The sequence below is a fragment of the Scyliorhinus canicula genome, chromosome 19, assembly GCF_902713615.1.
Source record: "Scyliorhinus canicula chromosome 19, sScyCan1.1, whole genome shotgun sequence".
Classification (NCBI taxonomy): domain Eukaryota; kingdom Metazoa; phylum Chordata; class Chondrichthyes; order Carcharhiniformes; family Scyliorhinidae; genus Scyliorhinus; species Scyliorhinus canicula.
The window spans coordinates 18,130,804-18,154,454 of record NC_052164.1 but is presented as its reverse complement, the minus strand read 5'-3'; the positions used below and the strand labels follow the sequence as shown (position 1 = coordinate 18,154,454).

At 45.2% G+C, this 23,651-nt stretch overlaps 1 protein-coding gene across 4 annotated transcripts in view; it reads right to left on the bottom strand.

Annotated features, from left to right (window-relative positions):
* Window positions 1-23,651, bottom strand: part of LOC119954424 (V-type proton ATPase 116 kDa subunit a1) — a 97,799-nt gene that overhangs the window by 7,662 nt on the left and 66,486 nt on the right. For 2 of the 4 annotated variants that reach the window (XM_038779625.1, XM_038779627.1), the window contains exons 19-21: window positions 21,941-21,958; window positions 20,994-21,111; window positions 18,936-19,107 (exon numbers count right to left, since the gene is read on the bottom strand). In XM_038779625.1, the coding sequence (XP_038635553.1) occupies window positions 18,936-19,107; window positions 20,994-21,111; window positions 21,941-21,958 (308 nt within the window). The remainder of the gene's footprint in view (window positions 1-18,935; window positions 19,108-20,993; window positions 21,112-21,940; window positions 21,959-23,651) is intronic. The other 2 variants (XM_038779626.1, XM_038779628.1) reach the window with 1 other exon arrangement.

Here is a 23,651-nt window from a genome sequence, read left to right as displayed (position 1 = left end):
GAGAGATCTCGGTGTCCATGTACATTGATCCCTGAAAGTTGCCACCCAGGTTGAGAGGGTTGTTAAGAAGGCGTACGGTGTGTTCGCTTTTATTGGTAGAGGAATTGAGTTTCGGAGCCATGAGGTCATGTTGCAATTGTACAAAACTCTGGTGCGGCCGCATTTGGAGTATTGTGTGCAGTTCTGGTCGCCGCATTATAGGAAGGATGTGGAAGCATTGGAAAGGGTGCAGAGGAGATTTACCAGGATGTTGCCTGGTATGGAGGGAAGATCATATGAGGAAAGGCTGAAGGACTTGAGGCTGTTTTCGTTAGAGAGAAGAAGGTTAAGAGGGGACTTAATTGAGGCATACAAGATGATCAGAGGATTAGATAGGGTGGACAGTGAGAGCCTTTTTCCTCGGATGGTGATGACTAGCACGAGGGGACATAGCTTTAAATTGAGGGGAGATAGATATAGGACAGATGTCAGAGGTAGTTTCTTTACTCAGAGAGTAGTAAGGGCGTGGAATGCCCTGCCTGCAGTAGTGGACTCGCCAACACTAAACGCATTCAAATGGTCATTGGATAGGCATATGGACGATAAGGGAATAGTGTAGATGGGCTTTAGAGGGGTTTCACAGGTCGGCGCAACATCGAGGGCCGAAGGGCCTGTACTGCGCTGTAATGTTCTATGTTCTATGGTGTACCGAAAACAACCTCTCTCTAAATGTCGGAAAGACCAAAGAACTGGTCATCGACTTCAGGAAGCGTAGCACGACACACACTCCCATCTGCATCAATGGCTCCGAAGTGGAGATGGTTGATAGCTTTAAGTTCCTGGGGGTCACCATCACCAACAGTTTGTCCTGGTCCGGCCCACTCATGTTGATGAAACAATCAAGAAAGCCCAACAACATCTCTACTTCCTACGGAAGCTAAAGAAATTTGGCATGTCTGCATCGACTCTCACAAACTTCTACAGATGTGCGATAGAGAGTACATCCTATCCAGCTGCATCACAGCTTGGTATGGCAACAGCTCGGTCCAAGATCGCAAGAAACTGCAGAGTGTGGTGAACTTAGCTCAACATATCACACAAGCTTGCCACCCCCACACTGATTCTGTGTACACCTCCCGCTGCCTCAGGAAGGCAGACAACCCAAGCATTGTCTTCTTCCAGACCCTTTCATCAGGCAGAAGGTACAGACGTCTGAAGGCCCGCACAACCAGACATAGGAACAGCTTCTTCCCCATAGCTACTAGACTCCTCAACAACTCTCCCTCGAACTGATCTGCTCCCTGTAAGAACACTATTCACGACGCCTTATGCTGCTCTTGCTCACGTATTTGCTTACTTTGGCCCCTTGTTCTGCACTGTAACCAATTACCGTTTGTCGATGCACCATTTGTCAATGTTTCTGTTAATTATTCTTTTTGTCTACTATGTACTTACTGTGTACGTCCCCCTCGGCCGCAGAAAAATACTTTTCACTGTACTTTGGTACATGTGACAATAAATCCAATCAATCAATCAACCTCAAGTGATATGTGCCACAAAGAACATTTCTTCAGGCGAGTGGGCAGCACAGTGGTTAGCACTGCTGCTTCACAGCGCCAGGGACCTGGGTTCAATTCAGGCCTTAGGTGACTGTGTGGCATTTGCACATCCATGCATGGATTTCCTCCTACAACCCAAGTGTGCAGGGTAGGTGGGGCTACGGGGATAGGTCGGGCGAGTGGGTCTAGGTGGGTGCTCTTTCAGAGGGTTGGTGCAGACTCGATGGTCCAAATGACCTCCTTCTGCACTGTAGGGATTCTATGATTCGATGACACAAAAAGCTGAGAAAACTCATCTTTGACACAAAGGTAGATTAGCCTAGAATACATTCCCAGACCAGGGGCGGGATTCTCCGCGCCTGGGGCCGGCATCAATCCCGCCCCCGCTATCTCCCGAATTCTCCACCCCCTGAGATTTGGCGGGGGCGGGAATCGCGCCGCGCCGGACGGCGTCCCCCGGCGGCGATTCTCCGGCCCGCGATGGGCCGAAGTCCCGCCGCTGATAGACCTCTCCCGCCGGTGTGGATTAAACCACCTACCTGACCGGCGGGATTGGCGGCGCGGGCGGGCTCCGGGGTCCTGGGGGGGACGGACACCCACGGTGGCCTGGCCCGCGATCGGGACCCACCGATCGGCGCAGGGCCTGTGCCGTGGCGACACTCTTTTTCTTCCGCCTTTGCCATGGTCTTCACCAAATTTGCCATGGTCTTCACCGGTATGACGTCAGCAGCCGCTGACGCTCTGGCGCATGCACAGACTTGCGCCGTCCGGTAAAGCCCTTTCGGCCCCAGCTGGCGTGGCGCCAAAGGCCGTTCACGCCAGCCAGCGGAATGGAAACCACTCCGGCTCGGGCCTAGCCCCTCAATGTCCCTTTGGGGCGGCCCGACGCCAGTGGTTCATGCCACTCCGACACGCCGGGACCCCCCGCCCCGCCGGGTAGGGGAGAATCCCGGCCCAGTTATTTAGTTCAGGTTGTTGTTATTCAAATCAATTTAATCTTTTCATCTTCCTGGACAAACACAGCAAGAATGAGTATTCATTAGTTTGGAAACATTTCCGTTCAGTCACCACAAGATAAAAGGAATCCCTACAAACCTTTGTGGGATTGCAATTCACCATGCAGGACAGAGCTGCCACTAAGATCTGCTTTGGGTTCATTTGAACCACAAGCAAGGAAACTGCCCTATCCAGGCACTGGAATTTCTACAAAATTTTAGGAACAGGTTTAATCTCAGTTAGCATTTATTCCTGAACAAACACTATTCTCAAAGAAAGAAATTAGCTCACAGGTTTGACATATCAAATGGAGGATGGGCTTTGGCGCTCACAGTAGGCCAAACTCTTAAAGATTAAGTAGAAAAGAATAGTTCTGTCTTCCTAATGCTGTTAAAGCCAGAAGTGTTAAGGGATGTTCTGCAGAGAGAGCAAACAGGTCTAAAGTTTAAAAATAAATCTCCCCCCGCCCCATAAAAGCATTTACTCATGACTAAAACACTCTTTTTGCATTGCTCATTAATTATGCTTCATCATTCATTGCTTACAAAGAAGTAATTCCCAACATAAGTGAATGAAGATGATTTGCGAATTGTCTGATAATGCATCATGGTACAGTAGGTGGCACCATAGGAAAGCAAAATGTCATTTGACTTGGGTTCAAGTGCAGCAATGAACAATGGGTTGAAAATTGCTTTTCCGGCAACTGTGAGGACAATCAGTGAAACGGGTATAAATCTCTCCCAAATCAATTCCCAGTTGATTGCATTCGCAATGAAAAGTTGCCCATAATTTAACAATTAGTACTAGTCAGTCTCACAACAGACAGTGGAAGATACCGTTCTTCTAAAGGCAAGAGTAAAGTACAATATAGGGCAGAGAACAACATGCAGCTTGAATCCACTTCCAAATTTACTATGCTAACTCGATAGTGCTAGACACGGGTGCTTAAAGTTGAAATTTCCTTTTCTTTTTTTTTAGAAAATATTTTACTGAAGCATTTGTAATTTTCACAGTTTAACATGTTGACATTTCTAAAACAACCACACGGGTCGACGCAAAAAATACCCCCTAAAATAACAAACAATAAACCACGTACCCCACTTCTCCCACCCTGTCCCCTGTCCCCGGTAGCATGGTGGTTAGCATAAATGCTTCACAGCTCCAGGGTCCCAGGTTCAGTTCCCGGCTGGGTCACTGGCTGTGCGGAGTCTGCACGTCCTCCCCGTGTGTGCGTGGGTTTCCTCCGGGTGCTCCGGTTTCCTCCCACAGTCCAAAGATGTGCGGGTTAGGTGGATTGGCCATGCTAAATTGCCCGTAGTGTCCTAAAAAGTAAGGTTTGTTGGGTTACGGGTATAGGGTGGATACGTGGGTTTGAGTAGGGTGATCATTGCTCGGCACAACATCGAGGGCCGAAGGGCCTGTTCTGTGCTGTACTGTTCTATGTTCTATCCGTATACTAAGTTCCCTGTCCTTATTTAACATTACCATACCTCCTGTTTCCCCCCTCCGCTTTTTCCCTTTCACCCCCTTACTTCTGACGTTCAGTTCTTGGTAAAGAAATTGATGAACGGCTGCCAACTCCGGGCGAATCCCTGTATTGATCCTCTCAGAGCGAACTTGATTTTCTCCAGACTGAGTAAACCAACCATATTGCTGACCCACACTCCTAATTTCGGAATCCCTCCATCTCAGCAAGATCCGTCTCCGGACCACCAGGGAGGAGATGGCCAGGATATCGGAACCCCAAATATTGCTAATTCTGGACTCGGAGCTAGCCTACCTTCCAGGACTTCCGACATAACATCTGCAAATCCCTGCCAGAATTCCCAAATGCCCAAAACATATGAAAATGGTTGGCCAAGCTCCCCAAATCGTCCACATCTGTCCTCCACCTCCTCGAAGAACCTACTCATCCGGGCTCTGTGGACTACCTCGAACTGAATCAAGCGGAGTCGAGCACAGGATGAGGATGCATTTATCCTTTTCAAGGTTTTTCCCACAGTTCAGTTTCCAGCTCCCCACCCAACTCCTCTTCCCACTTCCTCTTCACCTCTCTGATAGGGGCCCCTTCCCACTCTAACACTTCCCTGTATATCTCCGAAACCTTCCCACCTCTAACCCCTGCTTTTGACAGCACTTTATCCTGTAGTCCCCTCAGGGGGAGGCGAAGAAAGCTTGGGACCTGTCTGCATATAAAGTCCAGCACTTGAAGGTACCGAAACCCGTTCCCACCCAGAAAATCAAACTCCTGCTCTAATGTCTCCAAGGTCGGAAAGCCCTCCTGGATTAATAGATCCCCAAACCTCTCAATCCTTGCCCGCTGCCATATCTTAAAGCCCCCATCCAGCCCCACTGGGACAAACCAGTGATTGTCACAAATCGGTGATCACACTGACACCCCTTCCAGTCTTGTATGCTATTAGAGGGGAATGTATTTCGATTAGAGTCCACAGGGATAAAACTGAGCAGGCGGAGCTGGACAGGTTGGTAGGAGAAATCTTCCAGGTGGTAGGAACCAGGTGGTTCCATTGCCCCCACACCCTCAGGGCTGCCACCACCACAGGACCTGTGGAGTACCGAGCTGGCGAGAACGGCAGGGGCGCCGTCAGTAAAGCCTTCAGACTCGTATCTTTGCAGGATGCTGCCTCTACCACTGGGCGGCGATGGCCGAGCGTGTAAGGGGATGGATCAAATAGCCAGAAGCCGAGTGGGTGCGCGCGGAGGAGACCTCCTGCAGGGGGACCTCACTCCGGGCCCTCGCCATGGTGGCACTCCCATCCCCACCCAAACAACACTCCAGCAGTCCGGTGGTAATAGCCATCCTCCAGTCCTGGATCCAACTGCGGCAGCAATTTGACCTGACCAAAATGTCGGACAAAGCTCCCATCTGCAACAACCATAGGTTCACGCCAGCGCTGACTGATGCCACCTTCAAAAGGTGGGGACAGTCCAGAGGAACACTGACAGTCAGAACACTGAAGAGGAGGACCTGGGGATCGGAATAGGGTGGGGACTCTGGAGCGAACCGAAGCACTGCATAGGGTCAACTCCACCTCCACCTGCGCAAGGCTCAGCCTGACGCAACTAAAAGTGGTACATAGGGCCCACTTAACAAGAACCCGTATGAGTAGGTTCTTCCCAGAGGTGGAGGACAGATGTGAACGGTGCCAAGGAGGCTCGGCCAACCACGTCCACATGTTCTGGTCTTGCCCCAGACTTGTGGAGTACTGGACAGCCTTCTTCGAGGCCATGTCCAAAGTGGTGGGGGTGAGGGTAGAGCCATGCCCGAAAGTGGCGGTCTTCAGGGTTTCAGACCAGCCAGATCTATTCCTGGGGAGGAGGGCGGACGCACTTGCCTTTGCCTCCCTGATTGCGGGCGTAGAATCCCGTTCGGCTGGCGGTCAGCAGCACCACCCAAAGCTGCAGACTGGCTGTCCGACCTCGGAATCTCGCCAAATGGAGAAAATCAAATTCGCCATCCGAGGGTCAGATGACGGCTTCCACAGAACGTGGGAGCCGTTCACCCAATTGTTCCGGGGCCTGTTTGTGGCCAACAAACAAGCAGAAGAACAGCCAGGTAGCCAAGAAACAGGAAAGTAGCCAAAGCATGAGAGGAAGAGATAGACCGGGAGAGTGGGGGAGGGACAGCTAAACCCAAGAGGAAGGACAGGCAATCCACAGTGCGGGGGGGGGTTCCACAGGAACAGAGAAAATGGGGAAGATGGGAGGGACGCAGAAGCGGAAGTGCGCACGAGACGACAACGTCAGTGATCTCCATCCGGGAGAAGCAAGGGACAACATCACGAACGGATGCCTACATATGTGTGCAAACATCTTTGCCAAGTGTACAGAGCTGCTGCTGCTGTTGTTGAGCAGGGGCATAATACCGTCCGCTGGGGGAGGGGTGGCGGCGGGGGGGTGCCCCGATGGGAGGGGGTGGGAGGACTGAGGCGCGTGGGGTAACGTCTAGTGGATTGCTGATGTATATTCTCTTTCTGCACTATGTTAATGTTCACTAATTTGCTGTGTTAAGATTATTACTATTATATATGCAAAAACCTTAATTTTAAAAAAACAGCAGCAGCAACCGGGGGTGGGGGGGGGGGGGGGGGGGATGCTCTATCCGGTTTTGAATTGGTTGTTAATTTACTAAACAGTTTATCATTTAGATGGTTAAGTTGTTTTGTTGGCATGTTGCCCTTCTTTCTTTGTATTATTTTCCTTTGAATGTTTTCTAAACTTATTAAAAAACTTTCAATAAATACATACAAAATAAAATAATGGCATTAAGAAGCCGTCTAATGTTGGATATCAGGAGCACGATTCTCCGCTCCCGCGCGGCATCGGGAAGGTCGTCGTGAACTCGGCCGAGTTTCACGAAGGCCTCGGAGGCCGCTCCTCGCACCCTATTCACTCACACCCCCCCAGGGGGCTAGGAGCAGCGTTCCGTAAATCTCGGCCGCCGGGCCTTGACGCTTGCCGAGAATGATGCGACAGCAGCGCCTAAGTGACATCAGCCGCACATGCGCAGGCTGGCCGGCTCCAACCCGCGTATGTGCGGTTGCCGTCTTCCCCTCCGCTGCCCCGCAAGACGTGGCGGCTTGATCATGCGGGGCGGCGGAGGGGAAAGAGTGCGTCTCTTGGAGACACCGGCCCGACGATCGGTGGGCACCGATCACGGGACAGTCCCTTCCCGACCACGGCCATGGTGCTCACTTCCCTCTCCGCCCCCCACAAGCCACAAACAAAGCCTTGGCGCCATGTTCACGACGGCAGTAAACAGGTGTGGTTGCCGCCGGCGTGAACATTCCACATAACCAGTTTGGTTGGGTCAAAAAACCTGCCGTCTGCCAGATTCTATCACACCTAAAAATAACACAAGCACTTAGCACAGTAACAACAATCCCAGAAAGCAAACAAACCACCCGCCAACGCGCAGGCAACGAGGCCAACTCCTCCCTCCTTTAACCGATTCTTATTAGTCCCATCACCTTCAAACAGAATCAAACACAAAAGAAGAAGCTTCAAGTAGCTTAAGCAAAATTATGCACGCAAGAATCAACCATCTTTTTTACAGAAAAGAAAACACCCCCCTTCCCCCAAACTCAGTTCACCACAGTTAGAATTTAAAAGTCCTCGAGCCAGATTATTGTCTTTCATAAAAGTAGCCACCTCTTCTGGAGAGTTGAAGTATAGCTCCAGGTTCTCATAAGTCACCCAAAGGCGAGCCGGTATAGCAGTCCAAATTTAATGTCTTTCGCAAACAGGGCTGCCTTAACTTTGTTGAAACTTGCTCTCGTCTTTGCAGGTTCTGGTCCTCAGTCTTGGTACCCGGATCTCGGATTCTTCCCACATGTACCGTTTCGTCTGCCTGGTCCACTTCATGATACGCTCCTTGTCGAGGAATCGATGTAGCCTCGCCACAATGGCTCTCGGGGGCTCACGACCCTGGGGCTTTCGTACGAGCACCCTACGTGCCCGGTCCACCTCCAGCGGCTTGTCAAACACATCGGCCCCGACCATCTCCTGCAACATCTTCCCCACATATGTACCCGCATCTGATCCCTCCTTTCCTTCTGGCAGCCCGACGATTCAGATATTTTGCCTGCGAGACCGGTGCTCCAAGTCTTCTACTTTATCTAGCAGTCGTTTCTGTCTGTCCTGTAGTATGCTAATTTCCAAAGCCATTGCAGTTGACTCCTCCTCTCGTTTAGTCGCCAGCTCCTGCAGCTTTAGAATCTCCTGTCCCTAGGTCGTCATTTTCTCCTCCACCCGGTCAACCACCTCCTTAATCAAGGCGATCACCTGGGTTATGTCTTCTGCACACTCCTTGCGATGCCGGGCAAACATCTCATCAAGGTACTCGGCCCATTGCTCTATCGACCAGTGAGCTGGCGTGGACACGCTTTGTCTCATTACCATTGAGCTTGATGGCCTCGGAGCCTTGCTTTCACTCATCTTTTGGTTTCTTCTTTTTCGACTCTTATTTGGACACAATTCCATAAATTGAGGGTCACCTCCTTTTCCTCTCCCTTCAATCAACTTATGTTGAGAAATTTACTGAAAAATCCGGCTTAAATACCATTAAAAAAACTAAGGGTGAGAACTGCTGAATGTGCGACCATTTACTCCATGGCCGCCACCGGAAGTCAAAATTTCCTCTTCATAAATAGCCCTCAAATTGATCAGCATTAAAAAGTTTATAAAGACAGGTTTGTAAGTTTAGAAGCATTTATCTTAAAATTGCTTATCAGTGGTCGCATGGAAAGAAGCAATAGAGTTTGTCAAATTAAGTACTATTTTAACATGAGGAAAAGTGACTGCGTGCTTATGTACTACTGCATATGTAGACATACACACACCCACACACGGTGACAACTTTGCTGCTAAATGACAAAAGTCAGTAGAGGGCAAATACCTGCTCATGAGAAACAGGAGTGAACTTTCACAATGGTCCACGATCATGCACAGGGTACTTGCCAAGAGAAAAGTGTGGTTGTTTTTTTAAACAGTGCGCATGTGTTTTTCTCTCAGGGATTGGATCAGGTTGGGGAACGTTAGAACAATGACTGCCATTTCATCCTCCAGATTAGTTCACCAAACTATTTTGGTTATAAGAAAATTGTCTCGATCAAATGAGTGCGACTTCTGCAATAAATCAACACCATTTAGCCTATTTGCCAAGATCTAATTTCTCCATTTCTGATTTATGATTATTTTATTTGCAAACATCGGAGTACTTTGAAATCAGGTGTCCCAAATTTCATGCTTTGAATTTTCACAAAAACAAAATGTTACACACAAGAAAGGCTCATCGGTGTTGGAACACTGCTATTTCAAAAAAAATAAAATCTGTTTACAGCTATCAAATTTCTTCTTTTATAGAAATGTATTGCTCTAGATGAAGATGAAGTATGCCAATGCTCTTTGGATTACTGGAAGCTTTATAGACAGCCAGCTGTTCCAATAACATCCTACGCACACTCCTATAAGCAGAATATGATAAAATTTGTTTGACAGCCAAAGCATGTGCGTGGGTGCAGAGCACAATAAAGACCATGAGGCAGGTCTGTTTCCAAGATACAAGGTCAATTCCTTCCAACTGCCCACACCCACAAGTTCACACCCATACTTTTACTCAAAAGGATTGCTTTGACCCAAATGTATTCTTTAATGAGGAAGATGGGTGGCATGGTAGCACAGTGGTTAGTACTGTTACTTCACAGTGCCAGGGACCTGGGTTTGATCCCCAGCTTGGGTCACTATCTGTATGGAGTACTGCACATTCTCCCCGGGGTCTGCACATTAATTCAGTTTCTCTCTCCACAGAAGGTGCCAAACCTGCAGAGTTTTTCCAACATTTTCTATTTTTATTTCAGATTTTCAGCATCCACGGTATTTTGTTTTGACATTATTAGATCCATAAGGATCCTCCAAAGCGCTTTTCAGCCAATGAGCTACTTTTTCCAAATGGAGCTGTTATGTAGGTAAACATAGCAGTCAATTTACATAGAACTAGAAATGAATGGACGGATGGATCCAGCCAATTTGTTTTTGGTAGTGGTCAAGAATGTTAGCCAGAACACCCACTTGTTCTTAGACAGTACCTCCCATGCTGCGCCTCGACTTGAAGGGTCATATTGTTGGCACATCTAACGACGCTTGGCATTGCATGGAAACACAAGTCTAGATTCTGTGCTCAAGTCCTGGAGTTACCAGAAACTCTTGATTGACAGGTAAAGGAGAAATATGAGTCTATTAAAAGGCAGCCAGCATCAATATGGATGTAAATAATGTTTAGACTTTAGTGAATACTCTGTACATTTTCACAGTTGGGCAAGAAAACAAAACACCAGTAATAGAAGAGAATCTAAGACCAGTCAAGGGGAGAAACTTAGTGGATTTAATTGAAGGAAAAAAATTGGCAACAGGAAATAATAGGACTTAAGATTGAAACCTTCCTGGTCATGGTTTCTATCCCAGTGTATCAGAATACAGGCACAGTAGAATCTTTTTTACTGAACTTTTATAAACATATAAATCTAAATATTGAAAGGTATTTTAGGATGATTCACCAGAGTCCAGTGCAAAAGACCCCTATTAACAGCTCATTAAAAAAGATAAAAATTTAAACAGAAAATGAAAGTCTGCCGTCCTGTCACCAATGAAATCACGTTGCAGAAAGACCAATAGGAAACATGTGATTCAGTTAAATTTCACATGCAAGTGCAATATTAATTTGATCAGGCCTCAGTTGTATCAGTCAACAACAGTGATGGGCAAACTAAGCTAGTGAGTGGGCTGCATGAGTGGCCGTCTTTCACCTCATGGCGCCGCAAGATTAAAATCGTACTTGTTCACTAGCCATGAATAAGATTAAAAACATTTAATGCACGATGGCCATTTCACAACATGTTACAAAAAATGCTTAATCATTTTTATATTAATAGAACGACCAACTTCAAATGGTAAAAGAAAAACATTTACACTTTGGACGCAGCAGGAGCATACAGCTCTTCCAGTCAATGTGTGAGTAATCAGCACACACCTAGTTGCCCCCAGGCCGCAGGTTGCTGACCACAGTCCGACAAGGTTAGTGTTGAATGCAGAAGCCAAAAGAGAATTGGAGGAATAAAAGGAATTCCACGTAGTCTACAACAAAATGCTGAATCAAATAGCTTGTTACAGCCAAAGGTTTCTGCACACCACACAGAATTAAGCGAGTCAATAAGATAGTATATCAGCAGACTGTAAAGAAATCCTCAAGTAGATGGCCGCGTTAATATGATACCCGGCAGCTCAGGGCAGATGTATTCACTGACTTAAATAAAATGTGTACAAGATACCAGGCAGCATTCAGATCATGTCACTTAGCGTTATAGAAGAATGGCACTCGAATTCTTACAACGTTTCAGGCAACACGCCACCAAAACATTGTAATGTTTCTATTCCTTGCTCAGGATGGATACTGCTGATAGTTGGTATGAGACACAACGTTGTCATAGATCCTGAGCTGCTTCAAGTAAATTGGTTCTGAGGAGCTGAGCAGACAAGACACAATCCAAGCATATTGGAACAGCCAAGCTGACTTCAGGTTGTTTATTAGTGATATAACCCATTGCCGTGCAGTATTACTCCAATTTAATAATACTGATACAAAGCAACAGTGCAGTTGAAATGTTGAAATACTCTCACAGGAGATTGTCACGGATCATGAAAATATGTACTTTAGATATCTTCCAGCAAGATCCATTATGTCAACTATATTTGAAACATATGAATTTAGCTTCTAATCAAGTCTGTTCATAAGAGTTTACAGTGCAGAAGACGGCCATTTAGCTCATTGAGTCTACACCGTTCCATGAAAGAGCAACCTACCTAAGCCATCACCTCCACCCTGAAACCCAGCAATCCCACCTAACTTTTTGGACACTACGGGCATTTCTTTAGCGTAACCAATCCACCTAACCGCACATCTTGGGACTGTGGGAGGAAACCCACGCAGAGAACATGCAGACTCCACTAGACAGTGACCCAAGCCGGGAATCCTGTGGATTAATTTTGCGAAATGCTATTCAACGCTGCTGAAAAGGTACCAGTTTTCACTGACAAGTTGGCTTTAGAGGGTAGAGTGCTCAGCATCCAGAATATGACATCACATTGCATTAATTAGCACTAATTACAGCTTCCTTTACATTTGTTACTTTGAATGGAATGGTTTAATTTTCACCAGGTTTTAAAATGCATTTGCACTGGTTATTTAAATAAGTAAAGTCACCATAGTCCCAGATGACCATAGGCTGCTTTCTCCTTTGAGGGGGAGAGCTGACAGGTGGTGTTTTTACCTGGGGGTCACCACACCTCGGGCGAGGGGCAAGGTCGAGAAGGCGGGGCCTTCATTAAAAACCACAAGTTGGTACGGGAATTGAACCCGTGCTGCTGGCCTCGCTCAGCATCACAAACCAGCTTTTTAGCCAACTGAGCCAAACCGGCTTATTATTTAAATAACCGGCTCTTAAAACAGTTTCTGCAGCGTGAAACTGAAAAAAAGGCTAGCAAAACACTTTTGCTGGAAATGTGTCACATTAAGTTACAGAAGCAATCAGAATGACCTGGATTTTGCAGTAGCAATGGTGATGAAACCATGTCCACGTCAGCTGTGATTACTCCTCAGAGGTTGGTGTCACTTTCAGGAGTCTGCACAAGAGCAGTTAAACATGGAAATCCAGAAGTTGCTGTCAACGAGTGATTTCACACCTCCTCAGTGTGTGCTGTCAAGTTTCCCCCCTACTCCGCAATCAAGTAGAAATCACCGAACAGAAGAGAATTACACATGGATAGTCGTGCTGTGAAAATTGTTGAGAAAGGTGCACCCATGAACGAGGAGCAACTGGGTTTCTAACAGCATAGAAGTTCCTAATTACTGAACAGCCTCAATAGCTCAAAGTTAATTTCCCTATTGCAGAACGTTAAATTCCTTCATTGAGTTATGAATTCTGAAAATGATCATTTTTTCTTGCTTCCTTAGGTCGGAAACATCGACTGCCATTGCTTCATCAGTGACTGGGAAATCTGGACCAGTGTTCCTAGTTTATCTGCAAACTCATTTTATTTATTTTCCAGTGCATGTTCCGATTTGATCCAATCTCAAAGACTTCTCTGCAGTTGGATAACCACCACTGCACAGACTGATCTGCTGCAGCTCATTATTCAGAGAGTAGTACAAAGAGAATATTCACACATTGCACTGAAAATTAACTGCACAATGCTGGGCTGCCAATTTACCAGTTTTAGCTCCCCTTGTTAATAGTTTCCAGTCATGATTTTTCTTCCTTATCCAAATTTCCTTCTGCAAACCCAACCTTGCGTTATGGAAGGAAGAGTGGAAAGCATCCCCAATGGCTCATGAGGGAACACTAGTGTCGGTTTAGCTCATTTTAAGCCACATCTCAATTTGGAATGTTGCTACCAGTATTTTACAGGCAATCATTGCCCTTACATAAAATTACACAGATGGCTCAGTTTGTAGGAGTCATGGCTGAGTCACCAGGCTCCCCATTCCAGGACATGGGCATAAAGATTGACACACTTAGTGCAGTACTCGTCAGAGGGGACCTCTTTCAGAAGGGACGGTAGAACATGGAACATACAGTACAGAAGGAGGCCATTCAGCCCATCGAGTCTGCACCGACCCACTTAAGCCCTCACTTCCACCCTATTCCCGTAACCCAATAGAGTTTTTGGTCAAGGTGAAATTAGTTTTTTTATTTACTCCAGTTGCTCCTGGGATCTGAGCAACCACTTACATCCATATCGCATCCAGTAAAATGTCAAAAAAGATGTTTAAGTAAAGCATAATGTTGGATCTCTGAATTTATCTACTTGAATGTGGAAAGGCGAACCTTTTTGGTCACTAAGGGCCATTTATCTTAGCCAATCCACCTAATCTGCACATTTTTGGACTATGGAAGGAAACCGGAGCACCCGGAGGAAACCCACTCAGACACGGGAGAAAGCGCAGACTCCGCACAGACACTGACCTTGCAGGGAATCTAACCTGGTACCTGGCGCTGTGAAGCCACGGTGCTATCCACTTGTGCTACACGTGCTGCCCAAGGCTTTGTCTGCCATCTCAGGGTGACGTAAAAGAGCCATGACACTATTTTGAAGAGGGTCAGGGGGGTGTTAACCCCGATGCCCTGACTAATAATTATATTTCAGTCGACATTACAAAACCGCCCATGCACCACACAACCCTCCTCCCATCCTTCTTAGCTAGCTATCAGCATAACCCCATTTCCTCCTCCCTCATCTGCTTATCTAACTTCCCTCAAACACATCTAGACCATTCACCTGAACTACTCCCTGTGGTAGCAAGTTCCACATTCTCGCCACTCTCTCTGGGTAAAGACATTTCTTCTGAGCTTCCTGTTTGATTTCTTGGCAACCATTTTATTTTGGCATATTTCAATTTTGCTCTTCACCACAGGTGATAGTATTATCTCTCTCAAAACCTTTCTATATAGGTCACTCCAACAGCCTTCCCCATGGAAGGGAAGAGGCTGAAACCTTTTAATCTTTGACTTAAATGTCACACATCTCAGGAAATGTTTCAATATTCTAATATTAAGGTTCAATACAATTCTTGTGTGAAATTCAAGATTGTAAAGTACACTCACTAGCTGCACCTAAAGCTGTTAAGCACAATGCACTCTCTCATACATTATAGAAGTTTGAGGGAGGAAATATCTGCAAACACACGTCAGTTGCCTTTCCACATTCAAGTAGATAAATTCAGAGATCCAACATTATGCTTTACTTAAACATCTTTTTTGACATTTTACTAGGTTAAAAGTGCGATATGGATGCAAGTGGTTGCTCAGATCCCTGGAGCAACTGGAGTAAATAAAAAACTAATTTCATCTTGAAAACACCCCAAATTCCGCAATTGTACGATTCATTATTTGCAAGGGAGATTGGTCAATAAGCAAATAGAATTGGCAAGTTTAAAAATTAAGTCTGCAAATAAAAAGCTGTTTTGAAGGTTTCCTGTTTGATTGTAAGAGACTATGTTAACTGCTAACTGATGGTGAAGTAGAAGAACTGGCAAAGACAAAGCATAATCAGCTCCAGGCTAAAGGAATCAGTTAAATTGGCGGGAGTTTATTTTGTGGGACCTTACATTGTGGAAGATGTATTAACTTCACACAAACAGTAAGGAAGAAAGTATTCCTCGCAAAATTACTTTGGTTACATTGGTAAATGTTAAACCAGGGATGACAAAGAAGAGTGATTGAAATGTGATTATTTGCATGTGGATATTTACAATTAAAAACATGAAAACAAGGTCCAAGATAAATGAGAGGGAAATTAGCTTTGTGCTGATTTGTCATCAGTAATAGTAGGTTCATTATTGCTGAAAACACAGGTAGTCATGAGGTGGTTTACTCTCATAAATTAAAACGCAGGAGGGTCTGGCAGCATCTGTGGAGAGAAACAGAGTTAACGTTTCAAATCCAGATGACTCTTCTTCAGAGAAAAGACATATGGGCTTGAAACATCATCAGCCCATAAGACATAGGAGCAGAATTAGGCCACTTGGCCCATCGAGTCTGCTCCACCATTCAATCATGGCTGATATTTTTCTCATCCCTATTCTCGTGCCTTCTCCCCATAACCCTGTTTCTCTCTCCACAGATGTTGCCAGTATTGTCTAGTTTTATTTTAGATTTCCAGCATCTGCAGTATTTTGCTTTTATTTTAGGCTTTACTTTCATATTTGGACTAATATATAGCCAGATCTCTAACCACGATAGTTGCCAAGGAAGCACAAGTAAAAAATTAGAAAGGCTTGCTAAAGTTACAAGTCAAATGGTTAGTGGGCACAGTAGCACAGTGGTTAGCACTGCCTCCTCACAGCGCCAGGCCAGAGTTCAATTCCAGCCTTGGGTGACTGTGTGGCGTTTGCACTTTCTCCCAGTGTCTGTGTGGGCTTTCCTGCAGGTGCTCCAGTTTCCTCCCACAGTCCAACGGTGTGCAGGTTAGGTGGGGTTATGGGGATAGGGCAGGGGAATGGGCCAAGATAGGGTACTCTTTCAGAGGGTTGGTGCAGACTCGATGGCCCAAATGTCCTCCGACAGCACTGTCGCAATTCAGGGCGGGATCCTCACCGCCGCAGAATCCCCGGGACCGGCGCGAATCACACACCACCCCAACTCGATTCTCCGCTCGCCGGTGGCTCTACAGGGCCCCCTCACCGATTCTTGGCCCGGGATGGGCCGAGCGGCCGTCTTAAAAAAAAAACCCGAGTCCCGACGGCGCTGTGCACACCTGCTCTCAGCCGGCGGGACCTCGGAGTGGAAGGGTCTGGGGACGGCCTGTTGCGTCGGGGCCGGCGCGGAGAAGGGAACTATTGCGCATGCAAGTGTTGGCGCTGGTGCCACTGCGCATGCGCGTACCCTGCGGCGCTCAGTTCACGCCAGGATCAGCAGCTGGAGCGCAGTGAACCGCTCCAGTGCTGTGCTGGGCCCCTGTAGGGGGCTGATCCTGAGCCCGTGTTGACGCCGCTGAGAAACACGACGGCGTTAACACTTAGCCTCAGGATCACAGAATTCCGCCCTCAATGCTTCTTTTTCAAAAATATATATTAATCCAAACACAATTAATAACATACACAAACAACCAAATATAAACAAAGTATCAATTTTCCCCCCTTAAACTACCCCAACACCCCTTTCTGCCAAACTACTCCACCCCGCCCGCTAGCGACAAATAGAACCTTAAAGAGAGAGAGCCTCCATCATATATAGAACCCCTCTTCCGACCCCAAGAATTAATTTAATCTTCTCCAGTTTTAAAAATTCATGCAAATCGGCCAGCCTGTGAAGCACTGCCAGCCTCTGAATTCAGTAAGATTCACCGCCGAGTAATCAGCGAGGTGGAGGCCACAACATCACTCCTCCAGCTTCCCCGCTCCCGCTCTCCCCCCCCCCCACCACCCAGCAACTCAAACACCAATTGTCACCACCAAATGGGACGGCGACATCCTCACCCCCACCATCTCCGAGAGAATTTTTAAAAACGCAGCTGGAAACCACCAAACTTAGTGCACGGCCAAACATACAAGCGCTATTCGCCAGCCCCCACCCACATCTCTCACATACCTCCACCTCGGGTAAAACCCCAGTCATACGGGCCCCGAGTCACCACCTTAAACTCTATAAGGCTCATCCTAGCACAGGATGAAGTTGAATTTATCCAGCGCTTAATTTAACTCCAGTCTTTCTCCTCCCCCCCCCCTCCGGAAAACTCAATTCCCAATTTCTCCCCTCATCTCCCCCTTGGTGCCTGCTCCACCGCCATAAACCATCTGTAAATACCACCACCAGAAGTTGTTTCTATGCAACCAGAAATGCACAAGCCTCCAACTTCAAAACCTGGCTTACACTGAACCATCTGATTTTCACCTGAATTGCAATAGAACAGCTAGAATTGGCTTCAGTGGAACTACAATAGGTGGTGACAATGAAAAAAAAAAGTCAGGTTTCCACTTGTGAGCTCCCTGCCAGACAATGCTCATAACCTGACCTTTCTCACTTGCTCTACAGTTAGTCTAATACTCATTAAAAGTTGCATTTGCACTTTAAAATCAATAATGGACTCTGTTTCCCTCACTACAAGGATCATTCAATTATACAGCACGGAAGTCGCCTTCTGTGCCTTAATGACTCTATGACTCAGCTGTGGACATCAATTAATATGATACGGTAATGCACTGATGCCCCATAACCCTCCACTGTTGATCAAAAGTCCATCCATCTCAGCCTTGAATATATCAATTAACCTCACCTCTGCTGCTCTCTTGGGTAGAGAATTCCAAAGTTCAATGGCCCTCTATCCAAAACCTGTCATAATTTGAAAGACTTAGGGCAGCACGGTGGCCTAGTGGTTAGCACAGCTGCCTCACAGCGCTGAGGTCCCAGGTTCGATCCCGGCTCTGGGTCACTGTCCGTGTGGAGTTTGCACATTCTCCCCGTGTCTGCGTGGGTTTCACCCCCACAACCCAAAAATGTGCAGAGTAGGTGGATTGGCCACACTAAATTGCCCCTTAATTGGAAAAAATAATTGGGTAATCTAAATTTACAAAAAAAAAATAAAAAATAAAAATAATAATTTGAAAGACTTCTATTACAGCCCTCCCTCAGCCTTCTTTTTCAAAAGGTTTTTGTGTAATACCTTTGAAGAATCAAAACAGTTGTAAAAAGAAAAATCAGAATCTCTGGCCAGACTGGCACCTCAACTCCAACCAAAGCCCAAACTTCATATGTCAATCTGCATTGTTGTGTCTTCCCATTTATTTCCCCTTGACGGATTTTCATCTGTTTCTCTTCCAATTGGGCACAGGTCCCCAAATTGCAGCGGATCACCAGTACATCTTACCAGTGAAACTGGAATGGCAGCACCAATCTGCCATTTGGGGCAGGTTTGGGGCAACGGAGCCAAGCAGGATTCAGCCATCAAAATACATATGGACTTTTCACCTGGGATAAGTCTTCACTTATCATCTATGTTGGGTTAACTGTGCCAAGCCTCTACATCATAATGCACTGTATGAATGGAACTTGTTGATAACAATGTGATTTCTAGCTGTTTCCTTTTCTTCTTGCGCCTAGGGACAGTGGCCAAATGTAACATTTCCTACTGCCCCCACCCAAGATATAGTAATTCAACACAAAACTAAGGGTTGAACGGAGAACCTTCATGATGTGCATCTTTCAAGGTTCCACCACGTATTGCATTTGGTCAATCGTTCAGTAACACAGTTAAGTACTTTAAAAAGCTTAATTAAATGACAACTTCCATCATGTGGAGCAAACATTGGGAATTAAACTCTTTCCTTACCAGTGCAAACGAAGAGCATGTAGAAACGCAGAAAGGCCCTCCATGATGAGAAGAATTGCAATTGTCAGCACAGCAAAAGCAGCAAATACAAAGAAGAGGAGAAAAGATCCAGCGAAGTTGTTTACTGATAGTCCAAGGTGCATAACCATGGTCCACAGCACTTCAGAGAGCTCTGAAACAGGGAAGTAACACTTAAATTTGAATCTAAAGTTGAATCATTAGATTAGCAGAAAAGTTCATATTTTTTAATTCATTATGGGATGTGGGCACTGCTGGTTAGGACAGCATTTATTGCCTGGTTGAGCTTGAGATGGTGGTGGCGAGCTGCCTTCCTGAATTGCTGCAGTCCTTGAGGTGCAGGTTACACCCACAGTGTTGTTAGGGAGTTCGTTCCAGGATTTTGACCCAGCGACAGTGAAGGAACAGCTATATATTTCCAAGTCAAGATGGTGAGTGACTTGGAGGGGAACCTCCATGTGGTGGTGTTTCCAGGTCCTGCTGCTCTTATCCTTCTAGATGGTAGTGGTCGTAGGTTTGGAAGGTGCTGCCTAAGGAACCTAGGCGAGTTCCTGCAGTGCATTTTGTAGATGGTACACATGGTTGCACTGTTTGTTGCTGGTATAGGGATTGAATGTTTGTGGAAGGAATAGCAAACATGCAGGTCGCTTTGCCCTGGATGGTGTCAAGCTTCTAGAGTGCTGTTGGGAGTTGCACTCAGCCAGGCATTCTCATGGAGAGTATTCCATTACATTCCTGACTTGTGCCCTCTAGATGATGGACAAGTTCTGTGGAGTCAGGAGACAAGTTACTCGCTGCAGGATTCCTAGCTTTTGACCTGCTCTGGTAGCCACAGTATTTATATGGCTCGTCCAGTTCAGTTTCTGGTCAAGGATAAGCCCCAGGATGTTCTACTATAGTTAAGACAGAATATGGTTGTCACGAGTGAATTCTTAAAAAAAAAATTCAAATGCCCATAACAATCGCAGGATTATTCACCTATTGGTGCACTTGCCCTTCACATTCAGAAGATAAACAGATAAAATGCACTCCCTATCCAGCGTTTCAGGTCAGGACAATAATTTTATTTGCTTTGCATGAATTAGCACCGGCCTTAAGTAATTGCTGATTTCATTCACAAATCTATTCACTGGCACAAATTTTCAGGCTGAACAAATTGTTCCTGCAAAGCATCAGCCTGAAGTTAGGTCTAGGCAGGCAGCTGCATCTGTCTCGTATGGCATTCAACAAATGAAATCTACACAAAATGGCACTGTCAGGGTTCTACTCAGCTAAATGCCACTTTGGCCAGTGAGTGTTGGATTCTCTTTAGCCCTGGGAAATGCCCCTCAATTTGAACAGAAAACGGAGCGACAACACTGCCCATGTCATCAGCAATCCAAATTGGTGGCATAGCAAAAGGTCATGATACCGCTTATAAGAACACCTTTGCAAATGGCAATTATTCTTCTGTTGAAGTCATCTGTTGACCATTTATCCATCTGATTATCTGCCAACTACCTTCTTTTAAAGAGACTTCAATGTTACTTTCTTCTCGATCTTGGGAAGCAATGTTTATTAAATTGACAAAATTCAGCATGTCAAAATTGATTCAATCGTATGAAAACAGTTCAGCTGCTCCAAACTTCCCACCATTCGATAGAACATTGACCACATTTGATCCTTAATTTCCCGAGAGGAGAAATATCCAGCTGCTTCTTAAAATGCCAATTTAGTCATGGATAACTCTCTCACCTCTGTCAGAATATAATGGATTCAAGGCCACGCCAGGATAGGAGTGCATAACATGATTAACATTCAAGTGCAGCAGGAAAAAGTCTTGAACTGATGGATGTATCGTAAGAGACACGAGATGGGTTGAAGTAGATATTGAAAAATTTGGGAAACATTTCAACCATCACTAAGGACTAACTTGGAATTCTTTGGTTTGTTTTTTTAGCAACCATGGCTAAAATATCACTCTCCATCTCATCTACTAGTAACACAAGATTAGTCAGATAGAAAGCACTCCTAATAACGGTGCATCCATGTTGTACTTACGTGCATGAGCCAGACTCAGCGCCCACAATCGCAAGTAGGAGGCAGTATTAGAAACACATCCCAAGCAGTACTCAATAGTATGGATGGCTTGATGTACTGCAATATCGCCAAAGTTAAACTGTAAGCAATAGGTTGAATAAGAAAGCGTCTTTAGTCTTTATAGGACATAAAACTATATTCAGATGTTGCTTTCCCAAATTTACGCGAATAAAGGTATTATTGGAACTTGGAAAGTATAGAAAATATCCAAAATTACATATCTGTAGTACATATTGAGCTGAACTTTGAGCCTGAAGTATGGGGCACATGAGTGATGAAGATGAAATGCTTTTTGACATTTTGCATTCAGGTCAGGTAAATTAAATTTACTTTGAAAACACCCAGCCTGTTTCAATGTCAACCTCAGAAAAACACCACTCCTGCTCTTTAGCAATTTTTTTTACATCAGCAATTTTGGTCTCATCTGTATCAAATTGACGATTTACATTGACGATTTACACAGGATTTTCTGCTGTGGACTCAGACTGAGACTGCCTAAATTCAACTCGATCAAGATCGTTGTAATCACTAGAAGGTTTGGGTTGGATTCAAACATGCTCCTGGAGTGCCAGGAAGCATGACGGCCGACTTCACACCCTCAAGACCTTGCTTTAGGATTAAGCAGTGGGGTTGTGTCATGCCCAAAGAGACACAGGTGAAATAAAATAAAAGCTTACAACCATAGCTTATCTTACATCTACTTATGGAGCAATACTGGCAGCAAAGTATTTAAATCACCTTTACAACATGTTGAAATTAAGAATTCCCTTGAATAACATTCAATTTAGATTAAATGTCAAATAAATTTGTATAATTAAAACGTTACTGAGCATATGCTATGCAAATTGCTTATTAAACAAAAAAGAGCCTTGATAAACACTCAAAACAGGCAATAAGCACAGCCTTACCAATTCTTCCACAGTGGGCTTGCAAAGAAAGTTACATATTTAGTAGTTAAATGCAATGAGAACATGAACGCATAGTTAGTAGATATTAAGATGCATGCAAGGATATGTAAAGAGCACATCTTTTTATTGAAAATCAGCAACAAACCAAAATTCTCTCAAACAGCACTCAGGAATTTACTAAAAACCGTCTGTGCAGTTCCTGTAACAGTAGAGGCAAAAGTTCCTGGTCTTTTTCAAACAAGAAAGTTGGAGCTGAAATTAAAAGGGGAGTTTTATCTATTACAAACAAAATGTCAATTTTGAGACACTTTCTTTCAATCATTAAATTCCACGAGTGATATCAGAACTTGAACAGAAGTGAGATTTAAAACCACAAACCCAAAGGAACAAGAGTGTCTCTGCAGTTACATTTCGTCATAAAGCTTAAAGAAGTAGGTTTTACTGCACTCAGAATGAGGTTACAAATCTTATATTCTCAAAACCTACTTAAATAACCATACTAAAAACTGCAATAGAATTTAGAAACGTGATTGTTATTCAAGAACAAGCTATATGGCTCACAACATATTTTAGCCGTCACTTAAATAGTCTGGATCTGGATTTGAAACAGTTACGGTTTACGTAACATGTCATAAACAAATGCCGCAACATCCTAGCCCAGAGCAACATTTCTGCTGAGATTAGCGAGGCTTTAAAGTAAAGAAAACTCAGCACAGTAAGATCAAGGACTGACATTACACTCCTCACAGAGCACAAGATACAGGAGACCATTCAGCCCGCTACGCCTTTCAATGTATTCATGGCTGATATTCTGGAGAATGAGCCTGGATAGGTGGTTGAGGTTTTATAGGGGAACATTTTGGGAGTAGTGACCACAACTCCGTATGTTTTAGGATACTTTTCGATAGGGATGAGGGTAACCCTCAGGTTAACATACTAAACTAGGGAAAGGCAAATTACGGCAACACTAGACGTGAATTGAAGAATTTGGATTGGGTGCGGCTGTTGGAGGGTAAATAAATCTCGGACATGTGGGAGTCTTCCAAGCGACAGTTGAATAGGATTTAGGAAAGTCACGTTCCTGAGAGAATGATGGATAAGTATGGTAAACTTAGGGAGTCTTGGATAACAAGGGATATTGTGAACCTCGTCAAAAGGAAAAAGGAGGCTTTTGAATGATCTAGAAAGGAGTATAAAGAAAGTAGGAAGGTGCTCGAGTGGGAAATTAGGAGGGCTAGCAGCGGTCATGAAAAGTCCTTGACAAGTAGGATTAAGGTGAATCCCAAACTTTTTATTCATATGTTAAAAAGTAAGAGGGTGACCAGAGAAAGGATTGAACCACTTAAGGACAATGGGGGGAATATATCTGTTGAGCCAGAAGAAATGGGCGAGGTACTAAATGAGTACTTTGCATCAGTGTTCACCAAAGAAAAGGACTTTGTGGCAGATGTTTCTTGGGTAGGGTGTGGTCGGTCTGGGTCATGTTGACATCAAAAAGGAGGAATATTTGGTGTCTTAAAAGACATTAAGGTAGCCAAGACTCCTGGGCCAGATGAGATTTACCCCAGAAGTCTTAGGGAAGAAAGGGAGGAATTTGCTGGGGCCTTGACGGACATCTTTGTATCCTCATTGGCTACAGTCGAGATCCCAGAGGACTGGAGAATAGCTAATGTGGTACCACTGTTTAAGAAAGGTAACAGAGATAATCCAG